The 14,578-nt window shown below is 35.9% G+C and overlaps 1 protein-coding gene across 2 annotated transcripts in view; it reads left to right on the forward strand.

Annotated features, from left to right (window-relative positions):
• LOC136027657 (ras GTPase-activating protein 1-like) overlaps window positions 1–14,578 on the forward strand; it is a 106,594-nt gene that overhangs the window by 363 nt on the left and 91,653 nt on the right. For both annotated transcript variants that reach the window (XM_065705089.1, XM_065705090.1), the window contains exons 2-3: window positions 6,439–6,602; window positions 12,940–13,089. In XM_065705089.1, the coding sequence (XP_065561161.1) occupies window positions 6,439–6,602; window positions 12,940–13,089 (314 nt within the window). The remainder of the gene's footprint in view (window positions 1–6,438; window positions 6,603–12,939; window positions 13,090–14,578) is intronic.

A 14,578-nucleotide genomic window follows, 5' to 3' on the forward strand; every position in this document is an offset into this window, starting at 1 on the left:
TCCTTCTCAATAGCCCCAATTCTCAATAGCCCCAATTCTATAACCTAGCTATAGTCAAATAGGTGCTACCCAGACAATGCAATCCACCCCCTCAATGTCCCCATATAGCCTAAACTGTAGGCTAACTGAGTCATAAGTAGCCTAATATATTTCTTGTTTTCTCTTTCATTTCTTCGTGTTTTCTCTTTCATTACTGACAATTTAACAGTTAGAGAGCAAAATTGATTAAGAATCAGCATGCTATAAGATGTGTTAATACTCATGGTACATTACGTGATTTTTTCTAGTAGAAATAGATACATTAGTAGAAGTAGAAATGTATAGAAATAGATAGAAGGATATAAATAGAAAAGTAGAAATAGATTTAATAGAAATTGATAGAAATGTGTGATGCATTGACACAAATTTAAAGGATAAAGGAGACTCATGCTGACTGTATTGCCTGCCAGCTTGTCAAAGGAGTTTTCAAATCAGCTAATCACTTTTTTTAAATCATGTCCTTCATCTATGATTGACTTTGGAAACCTTGTAATGGTCATCTCCTATAATTTTTGTTTTTAGTAAAAGCCACTGTTATCATAGATAATTAAATAGTGCTCCCTTGATAAAAAGCAATATGGCTTCTGCATTCAAATAGAGTTGTCAGCTTGTAGAACTCCCTCAGTGAAAAAAACATGACATCTATCAGCATTCAAGGTATCAGTGGACAGGGAATAAGCAACAGACCAATGCTTGGGATGCTACAGACAAATAAATATCATCACTAAAGCTGGCAGACACAATATTTGTATGATCACTTGTAAATGTGACTTTAGGTAATAAAATATTTGGCCATCTGAAAATATAGAGAGCCTAATAGCAGGAGAAAACATGATATCCTAGTCTGATTTAACAAAATATGTTGCAGCCAATATGAGACCATAGAAGATTCCATAACTGATATAGAGACAAGGTGAACACAATACTTTAGTCACCCTTCCAACATAATAGTGATGATGTTTATACCAGAAAAGTTACTCTCTTGCAGTGTTACTGGCAACTTATCTTGTAACCTTATGGAACAGAATTTTTTTGTGGTTGATTCACCTTTTCTTATGCTTCAGTTTTTTGAAAAAAAACAAAACAATTTCAATGATTTGGCTGTCCTTGAAAGTAGTCAAGCTAGTCAAATTAAGCTTTCAGGAATATACCCAGACCCTTGGTGATGGCCTTGGGAAGTGTTCTGAAGTACCTTACTCTACCCCTTTCCTCTCCAATGAGCACTGACCTGATTTTCTTGACAGGTTTACACCTATAATACCTTTTATGGTTTCAACTCACTTGTAAATACACTCCCCCTGATGATCTCATATGTAGCCCAAGGAATATCTAGAACCAAAAAAAAAAAGATATGGCAAAGGTGAAATTGCAGGTTTCCAGAAGGCAACATGCTAGAAAAAAACCAGAACTTTTCTATATTGCTAATTTTATGCATATTTTCTTGGTTTTGCTTACATTTTTGTCTATCCATCCCCAGCTAGAAGTAACATAACAATTAGCCTAATGAATTCTTAATTAGATGATTCATCAATATTTACTGCATATTATGAAGTAAGAATTTCATTCTTCTTTTCTTCCTTCCTTTATTATACATAATTCAAAATCATTTCAAATAATGTTTTGTCAGATTACACACTATCTCACACAGAGAGCAAGTAAGAATTCACCACTAGTGATTTTTGTTTTAGTTTTATATATAGCCTAGTGCTATATGTGGGGTCTCCAGGGGAGGGAATGTGAAACTATATCACAGTGACAAATATGTTATTTTTAAAATAGTGTTGAATAGGAATTGAATGGTGCTATTTTTTTCTTTATCACCTTACCTTATGTTACCTTAATCCATCTGAGAGCTTTAAGGTCTTCCAGACCTGTAGTGCTCTGGAGTTGATGACTGCCAGTCAAACCTCCACTGATTCTTCTCCCACTCTTTGTCAAGTTGGTTTTTGAAGGACTGGATGGAGGGAGCACTGACAGTTGAATCTTTCAGTTGATTCCAATGGTTTATGACTCTTCTCAAAAATAATGTTTGGTAAGTTTTTTTTATTGGGAGCTTGACTTTGGTAGCTTCGTGCAGTGTCCTCTTGTGTTGTGCTGGCTGGTACTGAGATGACTGGAAGCCATGCCTGACTGGAAGCCATGCTGCTTGGGGGACAAGATCTTGTTGGTTGTCAAATGCTTGAGGATTGAATCATTGACTATGTGCCCAAGTATTTTGACAACAACTGAGGTCAGGCTAATTGGCTGATAATTTTCAGGCTTGAAATGATCACCTTTCTTGAAAACTGGTGTAATGTTGGCTATTTTCCAGTCTGCTGGCTGCTCTCTAGAAGTAAGTGATGTCTGGAAAATTCTCCTAAGTGCTTCTGCTATGATAGCTGCAGTTTCTTTTAATAGCTTGGGATGTAGGTTATCTGGTCCTGGCAATTTGTTAGTATCTAACTTCTGTAAGCGTCTGAGAACCTCTGTAAGCAATAGAGTGATGCTTTCCATTGGGGATTTTACAATGTATTCAGGTGAAGAGGATAAAGGACCATCTGGTTCAGTGGTGAAAACAGAAACAAATTGTTGATTTAATGAGTTTGCAAGCTTGTGGATATTGGTTATTTCTTCACATTCCTCAGTTACCAGTTTCCTGATGCCTTGTCTATTATGGTCTTGGCTAGAGACATATTGCCAAAATTTCTTTGGATTTGTCTTAGCTTTGTCTGCAAGTTTAGATTCAAAGCTTGTGTATAAATCGCATATTAAATTTTTAAGTTTGTTCCTGCTCTTAAAAAATTTTTCTTTGTTTTCTGGGGATGGATGCTTTTTGTACTTCTTCCATTGTCTGTTTTTTGGTTAATTTCCTTCTTAATATCTTTTGTCATTGTCAGTAGTATTTGCAGTTTTGGGATGAGCTTGCTTGGAGTGTACTGTTCAGCTTTGTTTAGCAGTAATTCCTTGAAGCATTGCCATTGTTGTTCTAAAGAGCCAATTAGAAAATCATCCCAGGAGATGTTGCTGAGATCCATTCTAATCTTCTCATAGTCTATGAAGGTCCTTTTGATGTAGCTGTTAGTTACTTTGAGGAATGTTGTTTTTATTTCTATGGCAACATGGTCGTTTTTCCTGATTGGGGGCATGTACTTAGTATAAAGAAGGGATTTTGGTCTTCTAAGGAATATTAGGTCTAGGAGGCTTGGAAGCTGCCCACTCATGAAACAGTTTGGTTGGTTGACAATTTGGTGGAGGCAAGCATCATGGATCATATCTATGATGGGATTCACAGTATCAGAGGTGACATAGGGGAATTGATCTTTCCAGGTGATGGTTGGCAGGTTGAAGTTGCCTGCAATTAATAGGTCATCCTTCTGGGTTTCTACAATCTTCTGAATGAGTTCAGCTAGCTTTGCATCTGTTTGTTCGGGTGAAGATTATGACAGCTTCTGTAAACATAGCCAATTCTAACAGTGGGATGGTTTTTACACTGTGGAACTGAAATATCAAAGAATATAGTTTCAGTGAAGGGCATCCACTGGGTTGCTCAATAGGGGTGACAACATATGAGGATTTGACTAATGCAAGTGTTCCATGGCAGCAATGACTGGATGATAGATTGGATATAGTGTGGTAACCTTGTAGATTAACATCTGAGTCTAGGAGCTGGTTTCTTGAGTTCTTAGGATAGACCTCAGTAAGGAGTATAACATCATAGTTATTTGCATAAATCATAGATTTCAGCTCATTGAATTTGTTAGGATTTGGTCAACGTTTGCAATTAGAGTGGACAAATCTTGACTTACTTGCTACCTTTTTGAGTCAGATACTTCCTTTTGGTAATTGTAGATATTTTGGACCAGCTCATCTGCAATGGACAAGAAAGTGCTGCAAGATCTACTATTGTCGGTTGGATTGGCACTTTCATTTGTAAAGGACTTGAACAAATCAGGACTGGATGAATCAGAAAGTTCATCAATACTTGTTAGTTTATCAATATTCACTTTGTCATTATTACACTATGTACAGGGCTAGCAGACAAAACCATATTACCATTTATGGTAATGTTTATTTCAGAAGAGTTACTCTCTTGCAGTATTACTAGCTACCTGTATTGTAACCTTAAGGAATTTTTTTTTTTTTTTTGGTTGAGTCATCTTTTCTTATACTTCAGTTTCTTAAAAAAAAAAAAAAAAAAAAAAAAAACAATTTGAATGATTTGGCTTTCTTTGAAAATAATCAAGCTAGGTGAATTAAGCTTTCAGGAATATACCCTGACACATGGTGATGGCCTTTGGAGGTGTTCTGAAGTACCTAACTCTACCCCTTTCCTCTCCAGTGAGCACTGACCTGGTTCTCTTGACAGGTTTACACCTGTAACACCTTTTATGGTTTCAATTCACTTGTAAATACTCTCTCCCCTGATGGTCTCATGTATAGCCCAAGGCATATTTGGAACAAAAAAAAAACATGGCAGAGGTGTGACATTGTAGCTTTCCAGATGGCAACATGCTAGAAAAAACAGGGACATTTCTATACTGCTAGTTTTATGCATATTTTATGGCTTTATTTACATTTTGACTATCAATCCCCAGGTCTACATCTTTGGCACCTTTTATGGTTGAGTCAAAAAGTATAGAAGTGGCAAATTGGTGTTATAAAATTGAGATCTTCAGAAATAGATCTACTGCTCAAGTGAGGCAAAAGAAAAGTTATTTCGAGCCTTTTATGTTTGCTCATTTTAAATATAAAAGGTTATAAAGATTTGTAAAACTGCTTTTTAAATTCAAAAAATGAGCCTTAATCTTGCTGAGATTAGAAGAATTCCATTTCAAAAGCTAGAGCCCATGAAAAAGATATTAAATACCCAAGATTGGATTAAAACGTTTTTCTCCAGGTTACATTTTTTAAGTTTTCCATTTCTTATTGTAGTTTTTAAAATATTTTCTTCCACTGATAATTCTGATTTTTTTTTTTTGCAGAGTTTCTGGTTTGTTTGTAAAAAATACCTTATATATATATATATATATATATATATATATATATATATATATATATATATATATATATATATATATATATATATATATATATATATATATATATATATATATATATATATATATATATATATATATATAAATATGGTTGGAATAATAAATCTCCACGGCAATATTTTGGATGGTGTTACACTTTTGCTTGATGTAAATTTTGAATTATGAAGGCATTATGTAAAATTCTGGATGAAGGGTTTTATCCTATCTTGTAAAGTAGCCAAATCTATCTGGGTAGTTGAAATTATCAGAAACGAATCCATAGGCCAAGCTGTATGCTGCCTAGGTCTTCTTGAAGCTTTGGTTTGGTTTTGCTATAAAAGGGGAGCATTCAGAAATATACCTATAATGCTTGAAATTAGTCCTATAGAGTTATTACAGAACATTACTAGGATTCAAATCCTTAATCCACTCCAAGATGTGATTTAAGGTAATTTAAGCACCAATGAGGGTAAAATTCAAGATTTTTGGCTTTTTGCTATGCTAGAAAGCAGTTGAGTTACATGAATTACTTGACTTATTCTTGATGACAAGTCCAGAACCTAATTTATGTCCTCAAGGGGGGTTTCAAATCAAATGTTTGGTTGAGAAAATAGTTAGTTGACCTCTAACTATTTTTAATTTGTTCAATTATAATATAGTAATTCACTTATTAATGAACAGCTTTGTGTTTCAGCTTCTTAGTTGATATTATTATATTTTTCTACTTGGATAGGTCACAAATGGTAAAATAAACTGCACTCTCTGACTTTTTGACCTAAGGGGGTATTTTGGGATTTATTAGCTTGAAGATCACAAACCAGAGGTTAATATTGCTATATAGAAGCCAAATGTCAAAATAAGGGATATATCTCAAGAACAATGCTTAAGTTCCACTAAAATAAAAGTAAATTCATATTATTGCTCCTATTGCTACTACTCATGCTATAACTATTTTTGATCTTTATTCCAAGCTTATGAAATTAAAAATGACATCCCACAGAGATATAGATATAGAGATGACCTCTCACCTAGGCATGGGCAGTGTTCTGTTTTTGTTTTGAAAAAGAGAAAACAGGGCTGTTTGAAAATAGAACATAAGCAGGAAACAAAGAAAGCAGATGTCCTGTTTCACTGGCAGGACAGTAGACCATCCTAAGTAAAGAGTGAAGTGGCTTCTATTTTTTTTGTATTGTTTTGTTTCTTTACTAGGCCAATTGGTATTGAAGGAATGGTTTCAAAAACTTTGAAGGGGGTTTGTTTGGTTGGGAATTTTCAGCTCTAATGCATGCCCCTGGGTATGACCTGACCCCCAAAGTTTGTGGTGTAAGGCTGTTAATGATGACCTTTTCAATTTTGCACTATTTTATTGCTGCTCTTTTTAAAGCAAACATCAAGAGAGAATCAAGTCTTCTTGCCAAATCCAGTCCTTGAAGATTTTCCACCACCTCCACCAAATTTTGATAGTCAAATTGACGAATTAGATGGAGGCTTTCCTGAAACTGAAGAGACAGAAACAAATCTTATACTTCAAGCACCTGATGAAAAAGAGTAAGTTTATTATTCTGCTGATCAAAGTGATATCCATGAGTTAGTGATTTGGTAGGACTTCTTGGCCTAGAAATTTACCTTAATTTAATAGTTAGCATCATGTAAAATATTCACTTTCAGTATGTTTACATACTTCTTTCTATCTTTCAGACTTCCATCTATCTTTCTATCCACTTTGTTGTTATGAATCCTGTTTAATAATGTGCAAGCAGTAAGCATTATACTTGCTTAATATAAAGTAACTAAATGACTGTACCCTATTCTTGTTGTCCTTGCGTTTTTATTGTAATTTGTAAAAGCTCTTTCCAGCATCACTGGTAGATGCACCAGTAGATGCACTGGTAGATACTGGTAGATGCGTTTTTGTTGTAATTTGTAAAAGCTCTTTCCAGCATCACTGGTGTTGCACTGGTAGATGCATCTACCAGTAGATGTACTGGTAGATACGTTTTTGTTGTAAGTTGTAAAAGCTCTTTCCAGCATCACTGGTTTTGCACTGATAGGTTAACTGCTCCAAATATCTGATAAATTGTTGTTTGATCTTAAAGTACATTCACGACCTTTTTCTGCTTAGAGAAGTCAAAGTGGCCTTAAAGACCTTTAAAAATGGGGCACTTGTTAATTAAACAAAACACACTCAAGAATTATGCTTAGGTTGGATCTCAGAAAACTGGTTTCACAGCCATGAAAACAAGTGACGGTTGACAGAATGCATTAGACTTATAATTTGGGCTATGTATTTACATATTAGGGGGGAGGGGTTAGGTTAAGGGTGCTGTATAAATACTTCAACCCCCCCCCCCCTAATTTGCAAATGTATAACCCAAATTATATTATTATATAAACTAAGGTCTGTAAGCAGGTTATGTTTCATTAGGATTAACGTAACTTCACTTTTTGGGTGTATTTTGTTTAATTAACAAGTAGCAAAAATAGGAAGGAAGCAGACAATGATGGCATATAACCAAAACTAGTGAAATTGTAGAAGAGCCCTAGATGAACCTATATTTGAACTTATGTCATGTGTCTGGGATGAAGAAAAAGTACCAAATGAATTGTTGAAGGGATTAATTGTCAAACATTTCAAAAAAAGAGAAACAGCTTAATGCAATAATTGGGACAATTCAAATATTCGAAGAATTCAATTGATGGCAAGTCCAACTACATATAGTATACTAGCTGTTTGGGTGGCGCTTCGCGCTACCCCAACACCTAGTTGGTGGGGGCGCTTTGCCCCCCCCCCTGCGCGTAAGTCGTTACGCGCCATTGTAGTTGTGTCCCTGTGTACCACCTATGAATATAGATAGATTTATTTATGTGTTTTGACCTACGTAAAACTTGCGAATATACAACATTCTTGGCTTTCCCATTGTCTGTGCATATACAAAGCCTTATGTACTTATAATGACGTCATATGCAAACGCTCTTTTTACAAACAAATAAACTCGTTTTTTTTACACAACTCGTTTTTATATAGATAGATACAATACAAATTAACTGCGTAAAACTTGCGAATATACAACATTCTTCGCTGTCCAATTGTCGCTGTATATAAATAGATTGTCAGGTTTACCGACCCTTGAACATGCAACATACAATTGTCCATGGGAAAAACAATCAGTATTAAGATCTATACCACATTTTTCTAATGATTGACCTTGAGCTTTGTTGATGGTGATTGCAAATGCTAATCGAATTGGGAATTGCAATCTTTTAAATTGAAAAGGCAGATCCGTTGGAATCATGGGAATGCGAGGAATAAGAACAGCCTCACCCTCAAAAGGCCCTGTCAAGATTGTGGCCTCTATTACGTTTTCCATTGTTTTTTTTTTACGGCAAGTCGCGTGTCATTGCAAAGCTTTGGTGGGTTTATGTTACGTAACAATATTATTGGTACGCCTATTTTTAGATGTAGCACGTGTGGTGGAAACCCTGAAAGATCCACGGAATTTAAAAATTCAGATGGATAATTAACCGCCTCATTTGGTTCCAAAATCTTGGTCAAAACAACATGGTTGATTTCATGGACGTCTATATTTTTGGGTGCAAGAATCGCTCTTTCACTTAGCCATTTATTATTTTTGTAATTGTTTAGAATATTCGGGAATACTTTTTCAATCAATTCATTTTTGGACGTCACTAAATTACAAAATTCAGCAGGTAGTTGTATACGTCCTGAAATTGAGTCTACTGGGAGCTTTCCGTTTCCAATTGCCAGCAATTGATCTGAAAATGTTTGACCAGAGCCATCGTTTTGCAATCGGACACGCATATTTGTAGTTAATTTTAATGTTTTTACGTGTGCCCATAAATTAGAATTTTTCAGGCAAGCATTCATTTCGTCTGCAGGGGTTGATCTAGGTATTATAGGTAATGTTTGCCTGAAATCTCCCGCAAGCAATATTAATGTGCTGCCAAAGGGTTTCGAATTCCCTCGCAAATCTTTCAAACATTGATCCAGAGCCTCGAGCGATTTTTTGTGTGCCATTGTGCACTCGTCCCAAATGATAGGTTTGCATTGCTGCAATACTTTACCCATCCCAGATGATTTGGAAATGTTGCACGTGAGAGTTTCTGTAGAATGCAAATTCAGAGGCAATTTCAAAGCGGAATGAGCAGTTCTTCCACCAGGCAGCAACGTTGCGGCTATTCCGGACGACGCAATTGCCAAGGCTATATCATTTTTTGATCGAATTGATGCCAGAATCAGTTTTATCACAAACGTTTTACCAGTACCTCCTGGAGCATCCAAAAAGAAAATTTTTCCAACGTTGTTATCGACACAATGCATTATCGTATCATAAATGTCTTTTTGTTCCGACGTTAACTTGGAAATGTTATTTTGTACATACGACAATAGATCACTCGTACTGTAACTTTGTTCACGATCTAATTCTACACATGTCGAAACAGCAGTGGTACGATTAGGTGAAGGCATTCCCAAATCCTGAAGAGGTTTGTTTGCCATACATACGCACAAATCTTCTATAATAACTAAAGTGTAGTTATAAATTTCTGATGTAAAATCAAAAGTCATATCTGACGTCTCTAACCGTTTTCGATGGAGTATATCTTCGGACATTTTCGATTTATATTTTCCCCATAATTCTGTAGGAGCTGAAGGAGAGCAAGTTGTTAGTATGATTCCAAACAATGCACGAATTTGACTTGGAGTTGACGTTTCGCACGCGTCATTGATGCAGTTATCCCAGTGTTGGTCATTCTCCAATAAATTCAGAGCTTGGCATGCACTACGGTAAGTGTCATGTATAGTACCGTTTACAGTTCTCAAATACTCAAAGGACGTCAGACCGGGTACATTCACCAAAAGCAGGCGTAGAAAGAAGCATTCATGTTGATTGGGGTGAACGGTGTAGAGTCTTCCTATCGTGTTATCTTTGAAGATGGTAGGTTGGCCGTCGACTGACTTACCCTGTTTTCGACGTTCAATTACTTTATGTTTAGTATTCCACGTGTAATACGAAGGCACTTTAGTATACAGCAGTTTTTTTGCAAAAGAATCATTTTTGCGTAGCGAAAAGAAAGCAGTTAACTTTGTATCCGGTGGATTCAGGGCTCTTTGTTGCACGTTGGATTCCGAAAAATAAACACGTTGACCATTCTGTAAATGTACCGCTAAGTGAACAACAGCTGGACTTCGTTCATGTATCGGAAATGAAAGAATTCGCCAAACAGCTTCATTACTGCTTATGTATCTTCCAGCCTGATATTGTACGATTTCGTCGATATCTTTGATTTCGGACTGCAAGCCAAAAACTGCCATGTCACTGCCTTTGTTGAAGTATTTATATATGTATTTGATTGCCTTTACGGAGTTACAGTATTCAACGTTTATGTGTGCATTCAATGTTTTTGATAATAATGGGGAATATGGAACAACCCACTTGTTATCTACTTCGATGGTAGTACCGTTACGCTTCTTTATTATTGCTGTTTTACCGCCATCTTCAGTAGATCTTCTTCTATATTGTGGGTAACCATCATTGCCAGTAATTGTGTTGGGTACTAAAAGTCGAGGATATTGCTTTGTGCACCTTCCTTTGGCCATGCATGGTGAATTTTCGTTCAGTGCACTGCAAGGTCCATGTATCATATTTTTTTACAACAATATCATATAACCCCTTATCGACATTTTCATCAGGTATTTCAGCGGAAATCACATCATCAATTTCATTAGAAGTAATTTTATAATGTAGCCAGATTAGTATATGTGCGTGTGGCAATCCTCGTTTTTGCCATTCCACTGAGTACATCCAGCATCGCACTGACCCAAACACTTCAAGTTTTACTGTGTAGTTTATCAGTGATTTCAACTTTTGCCGGAAGACACGGGCCGTAATGTCATGTCTATGAACCGCCGATTGTCCTTGAAGTAAAAGCTGTTGTATCTCGTCCCAAGATTGATTACATGTAAATGTAATAAATAAATCTGGACGACCATAGAGACGAACATACGCAATAGCATCTTGAGCATATTCATGCATATGACGGGGACTGCTAGCATATAACGAAGGTAAAATCGTTAATCTTCCAACGTTTGTGGTATTACCGTCATTTACAACTGCATCTCGCAAATGAATGTATTGTTCTGAGCGGAGCTTGGTCTGATTCAGACGGATAAATAGCAAACGTTCTGATTCAATTTTTGCATACATATCAACGATGTATTGGTGAAACAATTGACGGCATTTTAAAATATAATTGTCTTCATCCTGCCGAATCATTAGTCTATAGGAATAATAATGCATTGCTCTACATTTCTTTGAGAAGCTGTATATCCCTCTACAAAGTCTAAACCTGAATTTCTCTACGCCATGTTACAGCACCAGATAAATATTTCAGAGGAACAAGAAAAAGGACTAAAAACTTACTTGAAAACGATAGCTGATAAGTATTTCGACTATACTCCCTTAGAAACACATAAATTTGCATACACTTGTGACTTTATTAGGAGTATAAAAGTACCAGATAACAGGAAATGCAAAGGTAGTGGAGACAGTGGAGGAATTTTACGTAAAGATTGGTACGGTGGTTTTATGGATCGCCTTAAAACTCTATCAGTAAGAACGCCAGAAGGTACAAGCTTGTAACGGGCAACTGCTTTCAACCGTCACAGTGTAGGAGCTTGGCCATGGTTTGCGCTGGTGGTAATGCATTGGGAACACAGTCCCTCCTCTACTTATTGCTCCTCCCCACACTGCTCACAAACTACAGTCTCTAGAAAGGACAGTCATGGGGTGCCTTAAGGCCTGCTACAACAAGGAAGTCGCAAGTTTTATGACTGCCCATAACTGTGAAACTATATCAGTCTATAATATTGCTGAGCATGGGGTCTATCCCATCAACAGAGATGTCTTCAAGGATAATGAGTTCCTCTCCTCATGTGTCTCAGACAGAATGCCTACCATATCTAATGAAGCACTAACCAGGGAAGTTTCTATGCTCAGCGCAAGTCATGTGTAACATTTAGACCCCTTCTTTAGCATAAACCCTGAAGCAGATACAGCACGCGTTCTGTCTCTAAATGAGATCAAAGGTCAGCAGATGATTTTTTAAATGAGATCGCCCATGCAAACTGCTTTCCAAAAGACTCAACACAAAAAAAAATCAACAGGAAAAAATATGAAATTTGTCAAATCTCTCTCCTTTTTTTTTTCAGATATTTGACAAGACTGGATAAAGACCATTAATTGAAAAAAGGATAAAATGAATGAACCTTAGATAAAGATAGAAATAATGCTGGAAATATAATGTGGCTAGTTTAATTGAAGAATGATCGCTTTAAAGTATAATTGAATAGAAGATAACGGTTTCTATTATTTCACAGAATTATTAAGTTCAAGAAGAATCTTTTGCATTAGCAGCCTGTTGAAAACTACTGTTACCTCAGTATTGCCTGTGGACTTAACAGGGGCCCTTAACAGGAGTGGACTTAATAAGATATTTGAATTTATAGATTTGACGACATGTGAATTTATTGAGCTATTTATGGTCCAATTTGAAATTATCGCCACATATCTCTCAAAGTTGCTTATCAATCAGGTCAGTAAGTTTTCTTCAGACATTTGACAAGATTTGAAAAAAACATTAATTGAAGGAAGGATAAAATAAATGAACTACAGATAAAAATAGAAATAATGCTGGAAATATAATGTGGCTAGTTTACTAGAAGAATAATGGTGCTTTAAAATATAACTGAATAGAAGATAAAGTTCTCTATTATTTCACAGAATTATTAAATTCAAGAAGCTATGGCTGCTGTGAGTTTACTTACTATATCAATGCTTTGATCTAATGAAAATTTTATATTTCTAAGGTGGTATCACGGCAGACTTGACAGATATACGTCTGAAGAACGACTGAGAGAGTTCACCAAACTTGGAAGTTATCTTGTTCGGGAGTCTGATAGACGACCTGGATCTTATGTTCTTTCGTTCCTTGGACGAACGGGTATCAACCATTTTCGGTAAGATTTGTTATATATGTCACCGTATCGCTTTTATGCCATGCTCATTTTTCTAGATGCAAAGGGTGTCTATGTTTGACTCATGCACATCCTATTTGTCGGGTTCTTTGAAATTACAGGCGAGGGGGGTGAGGGGCGAGGGGGGGGGATAATAGAAGCCTAGTAAAATAAGTATAGTTTATTTCTAAGCATGATTGTAGTTTATCTGATTGGCTGTGTCACTTTTTGTTCCTTAGATTAGAAGATCCTATTATGTTTTTTGGTGGGTTGCAGGGAGGAGGGGTAAATCCTCACATTTTATAATATTATAATCTTCTTATCATTTGTCTTGCTATCTACAGTAGCAACAACAAAAGCAATATCATTTAGTATTCAGTTCGAGACTCCTTCCAAATAGGCCTATAATATGTCCTATGGTGACAACTGCGTCTCCAAGTCTTTTAGGTGAGAATTGATTTTTAGTAATCATAGTAATTATTGCCTGTTTTAGCGAACATTGATTGGTAAGTAATCATAATTTTTTTGCTAGATAAAATGGCTAAAATATGTCAGTTGCTTAATTGGATGAACTAAAAATAAAATTTCTTTGTTAAATGTTTTTTTTCTTTTTTTTATTGTTTGTCTTTTTCGTATGAGAAGCGTTGTCAGATGTAACGAATTAGCTTTCCTTACCCATTTTCACGTTAGAACTTAGCAACACTGGCAGGATTTTAATACTGTCCTAAAAACTTCACTGTGTTGAAAAAAAAAAAAAAATTAAAAAGGTTTGGTTTTCAAGTATGATCAGGTCTAAGATATGTCCAGGGAATTTTTTTTTTATTTAATCTTTGGTACTTAAACAAATGATCATTAAAATTAAAATCAAGGGTGCAATCCTTCAAGACAAAATTTCATTAACACATAATTTACGAGTGAAATAAACGGTGCCTCTGTTTACTGTCAGTGAGAATATGCAGGATCTGTCGGTGCTGGGTTTTGTAGAATATGGAGATCAACAACTTAACTCTCATATACCTTGACCAGCATCCTGAGTACAGTCGGAAAAATTGCTAAAGCAACTAGTACTTAAGAATCTAAAGAATGCTGAACTAGAGCACTAGGTAAAACCAAATTATCAGCAAGTCAGAGGTTATTATTGCGAAAGAAAGCGAAAAGTTCATCCCTATAGGCTGTAGGCCTACTAGTACTTGCTAATCGACGGTAAACAACTAGTACTTAAGAATCTGAAGAATGTTGAACTAGAGCACTAGGTAGAACCAGATTATCAGCATGTCAGAGGATATTATTGCGACAGAAAGCAAAAAGTTTATCCCTATAGGGGGTAGACCAAGTAGTACTTAAGAATCTACGGTAAATTACTAGTACATAAGAATCTAAAGAATGTTGAACTAGAGCACTAGGTAGAACCAGATTATCAGCAAGTCAGAGGTTTTTATTGCGAAAGAAAGCAAAAAGTTCATCCCTATAGGCTGTAGGCCTACTAGTACTT

The sequence above is a fragment of the Artemia franciscana genome, chromosome 5 (genome assembly GCF_032884065.1).
Source record: "Artemia franciscana chromosome 5, ASM3288406v1, whole genome shotgun sequence".
Taxonomy (NCBI): Eukaryota; Metazoa; Arthropoda; class Branchiopoda; order Anostraca; family Artemiidae; genus Artemia; species Artemia franciscana.